The 8,484-nt window shown below is 38.1% G+C and overlaps 1 protein-coding gene across 2 annotated transcripts in view; it reads right to left on the bottom strand.

Moving 5' to 3' along the window:
- Positions 1-1,256: 1,256 nt before the first annotated feature.
- LOC119300780 (tRNA pseudouridine synthase A-like) overlaps positions 1,257-8,484 on the bottom strand; it is a 9,271-nt gene continuing 2,043 nt past the window's right edge. Inside the window, exons 2-11 of one of the 2 annotated variants that reach the window (XM_037577667.1) lie at positions 7,598-7,654; positions 4,852-4,929; positions 4,558-4,611; positions 4,263-4,345; positions 3,943-4,042; positions 3,801-3,863; positions 3,397-3,675; positions 2,676-2,736; positions 2,432-2,574; positions 1,257-1,755 (exon numbers count right to left, since the gene is read on the bottom strand). In XM_037577667.1, coding sequence (XP_037433564.1) covers positions 2,474-2,574; positions 2,676-2,736; positions 3,397-3,675; positions 3,801-3,863; positions 3,943-4,042; positions 4,263-4,345; positions 4,558-4,611; positions 4,852-4,929; positions 7,598-7,654 — 876 coding nt within the window. In that variant the 3' untranslated portion in view covers positions 1,257-1,755; positions 2,432-2,473. The remainder of the gene's footprint in view (positions 1,756-2,431; positions 2,575-2,675; positions 2,737-3,396; positions 3,676-3,800; positions 3,864-3,942; positions 4,043-4,262; positions 4,346-4,557; positions 4,612-4,851; positions 4,930-7,597; positions 7,655-8,484) is intronic. The other variant, XM_037577668.1, reaches the window with a different exon arrangement.

The raw sequence follows: 8,484 nt of genomic DNA, 5'->3' as shown, positions 1-8,484 counted from the left end.
TATCTTTTTTTATTCGTTTGCAAAACTACGTGAAACATTTTTATTTGTATTCGGTTTATAAAACTATATTATTTTTATTTGGTTTATTTGACAACATGTTTGAATGCAAATCATCAATGTAAGATTGGGCGGCCAGCACATATGGGTCGGGGCGTTGGGTGCGCTGCCGACCCATATCAAAAACAGGGCGGACGCCGGACGGACGGTCGACCCAAACGGACAAAAAGCGGACAAAATCGCCGTCTGTTTGGGTCACCCGATTGAAGTTGCTCTAAGCTCTCTTTTGCATTGCATGCCTTTCTCATACATAAAAAATAGGTTTCCATGAGAATTTCATTTCATTTACTTTACTTATACTCCCTCCGTTCTCAAATATTTGTCTTTCTAGACATTTCAAATGGATTACAACTTATGGATGTATGTACACATATTTTAGAGTGTAGATTCACTCATTTTGCTTCGTATGTAATCACTTATTGAAATCTCTAAAAAGACAAATATTTAGAAACCGAGGGAGTATAATATACTGTGCGTGACTTGAAAGGAAAGCGCAGTTTGCCGGGTGTGGGGCCCTGGGGACGCGCCAATGGGAGACCGTCCGGGTCCACTCCGATCTCGTGTGAAGATTGGCGCTGCTTTAATCCGAATCTCCTTTTTCTTTTTTGGTTGAAATGAATCTCCTTTGGCTTTTTTTATATAAGAGAGTGCAGCGTTCTGTCGTACGTAATTGTTTGAGGTGCCGGCCACTTGGTGGGTGCGTGGTGCGCACAGACGTCAAGGCACTGGCTGGCTCCTTGGTTGAGATTGGGGCAACTCCGCAGCTCAGCTTGTTGCGCATCGGTGCATGACGTTTTCATCCGTTTCCAAGTAGCCAAAGAGAAACGGAGTAGCACTGTTGTGCTTATTTGAGCTAGGGATCATGGTGTAGCCTACTACTAGATGGGAATCATGGCAGAGATGGCCATATCTCACCAGATTCGCTAAGACAAAATTTGCCTCGTCTACACCGTACCATTGCCTTCCCAAAGCGCGGCCTAGCTCCTCATGGCCAACTTGACTGTCTCATGGGAATCCTTACTGAGATGCAAAGAAATGACGAGCTCGGGTCATGTTTTCGTTAAGCATATATTGGATAAAGCAAAGTGGCCAAGAAAGCTAATGAATGAGATATGCAATGAGAGAAGTATTTCAGATCCAACTATTAAAGTCCAAAGAAAATGACCAATTAATTAAACAAATATACATACCCAAAAAGGGACTCACCATCATCAATCTCATAAATGCCAAATACTCCCTCCGTAAAAATATATAAGAACATCTAGATCACTAAAGTAGTGATCTAAAGAAATATAAAAGCGTCTAGGTCGCTCTCTTATACTCCCTCTGTCCGGAAAAGCTTGTCCCAATCTTGTTTCTCAAATGGATGTATCTGGCACTAACTTAGTGCTAGATACATTCATTTGAGGGACAAACTTTTTCAGACGGAGGGAGTATTTCTTTACAGAGGGAGTAATTGTTAGTGCGCAAAAATTATTCCCGATATGGATAGTCATTCAACCCTCCATTCAGGTATCCAGAATGTTACTCGGCTAACTATCTGACCCTCTTGATGCAGAAACTCACTACAATAAGAAATGCATCTCACAAAAGTATATTATGGGAAACACATAATTCTGAACAAAAGATGACAAGCCAGGTTCCTTTGTGACATCTTCTTTCAACACTTCATTCATCCATTGATTCGAAAAACTTATCCTGCAGATAGAAAGGAAGCACATGTATGAATTTCCATATGCGGCTTAAGTGCTTAACATAAGGAAACTGAAAAAAAACAATCCATTTGTAAACGAAAAGATCTCAATGTAATTAGTTAAGAAACATGACCCTTCTATTACTAAAAATTGACAAGTCGCTAGCAACCATACTAAACTGCATATTTTTGAGATCTCTAATAGAAAGAGAAACTAATTAAATTCCGATAACAGCATACTTTCTAAAAGAAATCAAATTGTGCGTGTACTATATAGCAAATTACCAAAAGAAAATAGGGAAGTGCATGTGTACATGCACACATGGGTATATAAGCTATCCCCACCATCCACTGTCATAAAGTTGCTTTCAGACTGAAGATCTAACCTAACTAAATTAGTGTGAACCGTTTTGTTTGAAGAGAAAATTCAAAACATGCAATATACTGAATGCTTGACCTGATGTGTGGCCGTATATAATTCTTGGTCCGATTGGATGGTAAAATGTACAATAAATGTCACATCTTGGTGTGTGACCACACAGTTGTGATGAAACTCTAAGCAGAACATTCACAGCTAGGTGACTTGTATCATTATTATTTCGCCATCACTGGGATAGTTTGGAAATTGGAATCATGCAGGTGTACAACAGTACCAATTTACATAAGCTGGATTAGGCATACCTACATATCCAATAGCTAACAAAACTCAAGCTCAAAATCACTTTAAACAGTCGGGTCATATTTCACGTTGTCAAGGTAAAGCCCGTAAGCAGGTGCCATAGGAGGTGCAGCAGTCATTGTCTTTGCATCCAGAATTCTCTCCACTGCATCAAATGTAGGTAGACATATCAAAATAAACATTTTAAAATTTCACTTCAATTCTTGGTCCATTAATCAAAAGACAATACTAGGTGAATGTTCAAACCATCAGCAGTTGTTAGATCTCCTATTCCAACAGCTTTCAGAAGACCGACCATCAATCTTACCTGCATTCGAAAATAATCAGGCATCAGGTTGCAGCAACATCTAATAATCAAGTACTAATGGCAACTATGACAGATACAAAGTTATCTAGTGATAACATTTTCCTCCCTAAGAAAAACATGTTCTTACACAACAACATGGTCATAGAGCACATTTTTGCTACCATGGAATAAAGTAGGAGCTGCAAATGCTTAATGGTACAACTGGCCTTAAACACCAAATGTGTTTATCAAGAAATGGCATGTGACCAGTTCGAGACAGTGTTTGGCTACTCCGAGGGAGCATAGCTGAGATATGCCTGTTTTTGGGACACTTCTTTAGTTGATTACACCTATGCACCTAAAGCTGGATTGCATTGTAGTTTCTCCTGAAGATACGTACAGTAGTAGATTTCATGCTTTACATCCAAATTTCTTCACGAAGCAATAATTATCAAGAAATCTGAACATGAGCACTTGTATCTGTTAGGCATTGGCACAGATCCCAAAAAAACAAATCTTGATAGCACTACGGAAATTAAGAACATTGTTACACTGAGAGTAACTCTCAAATATCCCTAAGAAAAAGAATAGCTCTCAAATATATCAATGGCACTTCTATATATGCTGCTTTTTAAAGATTTTCTAGGCTCTGAAAGTACCCTTCAAAGAAGATGACTTAACCTGGTGGTAAAGGAAAGACTGTGCCCTTGCAGTAACAACAAAGCAGCGGTGCCTTAATCTCTTTCCAAACTCTTGCCCATTCTCGCATACTGATTTCCCACTAGTAGTACTAGAAACATCAGATCCTTCTCCAGAAGATCCCATGAGTGATGCCCTTGAATAAACAAGAGACCCATCTGGTGATTCCATCTCTGATCGCTCTAAGCTTGAAGGAAAAAACATGACAGGAAATACTTCTGTAACAGTAAGCTCATCCAAAGTTCTCACTGGAGATTTTGCCTGTAACAATAATCCCTCCATATAAACACAGTGGATGGTCAAATCCAAGAAACACTGTGCCTTTCTGCACTAGTATTTCTTGATGAACTCTGCAACTGAGAGACAGTTAAGAAGCAAAACACCACCTGACATCCAAATGCTCGAAATGAACTGAAATCATGATGCCCAACAAGTATATTGCATGCTTTCTGAACAAAAACCATCATTAGTAAACCCAGAAACATAATTTCACATCAGAAAACAATTAAGTATGGCTGGAGACCTCACCTTCATAGCTTGTATATTTAGATCCTCAGGTATGTGCCAAGCCGAGTTTTTCTCAAAGATTGACGGTCGCTCAGGCCCAGAAAGTAAACGATAGTGATATCTTCAACAAAATTAGTAAAGCAATAACATCCTCATTACTTCGAAAGGACAAATGGAGTTGTTTATAATCAAGTTACCATTGCTCACACTTTGAAGATAAAGCATAATAGGAGGACTCAAATTTACTAGCCTTTTAATAAATAGTTTAGACATACGAATGGAATAGTAACAAGATAAATTAGAAGAGTGCCTCATATTATATTGTAGATTTTGCTACCTACGTGCGCTCTAGAGCTTTGTATCTAGCATGGAAATCTGGTGCAACACAACGAACATCAGTCACCATTATGTCACCTTCATTCTTCTGCAGGAAAAATGTGGATCAGAAATAAATATCTACTGCATGAGACTGGTCAAATTATAAAATCTGGAGAACTACATAAATCATTAAGTATAGGTCAAATTATAAAATCTGGAGAACTACATAAATCATCAGCAGGCACGTGTATGTTTATTCAACTAAAGACCAGCTCAACCAAATGAGAAGCACTATAGCTAGATTAGGTCAAAACATACATGTAAAAAATGGTTCACCGCGCATTTTACAACTTCAGGGTCATGAGGTGGCAACTGCAAAAGGGGAAAAGTACATCAACAAACAGAACTAGAAGTGGTATAAGAGCTCTAAAGTGCATACACTTGTTTTAGGTAGTATTCATGGAGATTCTATATCTGACATCAAACCCATGAAGGACATAATTAACATGCAGCGGGCCAAAATGTGTTTTGATATAGACAAAGCATACAATTAATAGTTTATGCATATCCTCAATGTAAGCCAGTTAGAGAGAAAAGTGTATGCATACAAACCACTTCACCAGGCTTCCTTTTACTTATGCGCTCCACATCAACATGACAAACATTTGACAAAGCATGAACACCTGCATCCTGGATTAGAAGATAAATCTTTAGCTGCATATAACATAATGTTGTAAATGGTGAATTATAGATGGGCTTTAGGCCAATATAAACAATAATTCTTGGAAAATCTCAAAGACCCATGTGGGGTTTCATGACATGGTGGTAAGTTTAGTGCCATCCTGGATTTGGAGGAGTTCAGACCAACATATAAGGGATTCTCTTCCACATGCTATTGGAGCTTGAGAAGACGAGTGGTACACCCGCGCTCCTCCTCAGACGCCCGCCACGCCTCACCCATGTCGTGTTTCATGAACGAGCCGTGTTAGAAATAGGCTGAAGTAGAGAAGCAGAGAGGAGCTGGGGCTGAGCACAGAATAGTTTTATTTCTTGGAGTTGTGCCTTGTATTACAGCTGACATCCTGAACCAGTTCATGTGCTAGGCATACTTGTTGTTATCATAGATGTTCCTGCTGTGTGCTTAGTACATGCTCATACTGCTATCATCATGATTTATTTATAAAATAAATTAATTGGAAAATTGCTATTATTCCCAACAGTAAATAACAATTATCGTGCTATCATGGTGATCTGCCCTACTATATCCCCTAGCCTTCCAAGCTCGACTCCCCTTTTGAGGTAGTAGATGGGTATTCACAGCTACCACCTTAACAGAAAGAAGAGGTTAGCCCGCAAGACAGGAAAACACCTGGGTATACACTGAGGCTATAATACAATGCGGATCTGCCGCCATTTTGAAATAAGTTAATTCTATTGATTTGCTGTACAAAATACACATAAATACAAATAACTTAAACAAACCAAGGGTATGCATGCAATGCAACTAAAGAAACAAACTTACATTCCTGGCACATACACTAAACTAAAGTTGCATAAAAATATAACTAAACTATGAAACTCTATAGTCAACTTAGAGCAACACACTGTAATGTTTACAAAACATAAAATAGAATTCAAATATACGTTATTGAGCATACCTTTATTCACATCGACTTATGATTTTGCAGATTATAAATATGTTCTTTAATTAAGCAGCATTATTAATTTTTAATTATATTCCCAACTTTGAATTTAAAATTAAAAAATGAGACATCATTTTTTGAATTATTAGTCTATGGTGCTAATTTTAGTTCAGTACATACCAAGTATACAGTATTCCAAAATAATTGTCCAAAGGCGTAAATAAAAAAATGAATGGCATGGCAGCCGCTATCTGGCTATCCGCAGATCAGGGGCGGAGGCAGAGGGTGCACAGGGTGGGCTGCGGCCCACCCTGAGATTTTGGTTTGACCCGTATACCATAGGAGAATAGAGATTGGTCCGAGAAAAAAATAAAACAGAGCCCAACTAACAGCTAGCAGACCTAACCAGCGTCGGACTGGACACTGTGGAGACCTGCAGAAGCCAGCCGCCCAGCCCATTATCTTCAGTACGCACTTCCCAATCCCCATTCCCAATTTCTAATTGAATCATTATTAATTAGGAGCTGCTGTGTTTATAAGTATATTTTCCTAAAAAAAGTATATTTGACTGAAAAAATTGCCACTGTATGGCTTATTTGTTGTAAAAATATCCAGCCCAATCTCTGTTTGCATGACATATTTGTTGTCAAATTTTTTTATAGGCAGACCACCCTGTTTTCGAAATCCTAGATCCGCCACTGCAGCAGACCATTATTATTGTGTTAGCTGTGATAGAGAGCGTTTGGGCTTATAGCAGAGTTGCAAGTGTAAAAGCCTAAAAGGACACCACAGTGTCACTACGGCCTCTATTTAGAAAATATATATAGATCTCCAAACGTAAGTAACTACCAAAGTATGAGAAAAGTATTCCAGCAAACTAAGGCTCAGTTTGGCATCGAGGTGAATTATGATAATTGGTAATTCCGTTTGTCTAACCAGCTTTTTCCTAATTCCATGGCTAATTTCTCAGCAAAGCACAGTTCACAGCAGTACACTGGACCTAAGAGTGTCATAGCATTTTGCAAAAGCATGATTTGAACTTGTTACGCAATCGGCCTAGACTCTCTAGTAACGATAGTCTTATGAAAAAATAGCCTAGATACCTAATAATTCCAACTGCACCATAATGTAGATCCAGACTTATAGAATAGCAAATGGCCCCTCATATATTATATGGCATGCAATGCAACATGCAACATTCATAAAAAGATTATCTCTGACTAACATATGCAACTAATTAACTCTACAACTACGACAGATTTCTAGGTATATAAAGTAAATTATTGCTTATTGCATCACTGCTTCTATTAAGAAAACAAATGCGCAATTTGTTTAATCGCTATCAGAAAAAATGCAGATTCAACATTGTTACTAGAGAGTCTAGGCCGATTGCGTAACAAGTTCAAATCATGCTTTTGCAAAATGCTATGACACTCTTAGGTCCAGTGTACTGTTGTGAACTGTGCTTTGCTGAGAAATTAGCCATGGAATTAGGAAAAAGCTTGTTAAATAAACAGTAATTAGGGAAAAGCTGGTTAGACAAACGGAATTACCAATTATCATAATTCACCTCGATGCCAAACTGAGCCTTAGTTTGCTGGAATACTTTTCTCATACCTTGGTAGTTACTTACGTTTGGAGAAAATGCAGATGCAAGAAAAACAAAAGTGCAGAAAAATTTGTTAAATATTGCGTTAAAGCATTTTGTACAATACCGTTCGACTAGAACAGAAGATTGAGACTGGCTGCCCAATGAATTTGTGAAATGCCTCCTGAAATAATTCAAAAACATGAGCTGTCACCGAATCTATTATATGTTTACTACAGCTAAGCAAGCTATAGCAGTAGGGCAGGAAGAAGCAGATACTTTAATTCATAATTTGCTGCACATACATATACATGTATATAACAGTATTCAAATGATTATGTATGCCACCTACAAAATAATAAAATAAACCTCCTTATTCTTTACAATAATCTTATCAAGGAATATCGTACCATTCTTCACAATACTATGCCATCTTCTCCTTCATTCTATCCTTTTATTCAGCAACCTATAGGAACTTATTTCATCTAGTGATTTCTTCTCTTATCTATATCATGTTCTCCATCAAAACAAAGCATGAAATCAAAAAAAACTATTCATTTATTTTTGCTGCAACAGTCTCTAAGGCATTTTCCTTGTCAATGCTACCATCTAAAATGCTAATTTGCACTCGAACTGCTCTGCTACATACAAAGGAAAAGCACACCCATAGAAATGGAACACACATGCTTTTAATGGTATATTATGAATACTACTAAATCAGTTTGCTTCAGCCTCTCCTATGTCTTATGCACCCTATTATAGATATTGGGTCTCCAATAGCAATGCATCAGCAGCATCTTTGCACAGTTAACATGGTTTAAGAGCTAAAATCCTCAACTCCAACTGTAGCCACCACCCAGTACCCACCTGCTATTGGTTATGGGCTTATGGAACTGTCGCCAAATAACAGATCCATCCGATGACAGCTGCAGGCATGTACAGTGGAGAAAGGTAAAATCACAACATTTGATCTGCAAGTACAGATGGTGACAGGAAGAACTGTTCTTCATGACT

Source organism: Triticum dicoccoides, chromosome 5A (genome assembly GCF_002162155.2).
Source record: "Triticum dicoccoides isolate Atlit2015 ecotype Zavitan chromosome 5A, WEW_v2.0, whole genome shotgun sequence".
NCBI lineage: Eukaryota > Viridiplantae > Streptophyta > Magnoliopsida > Poales > Poaceae > Triticum > Triticum dicoccoides.
Note: the sequence above shows the minus strand (reverse complement) of the source record. Positions and strands in the feature narration are given on the sequence as shown.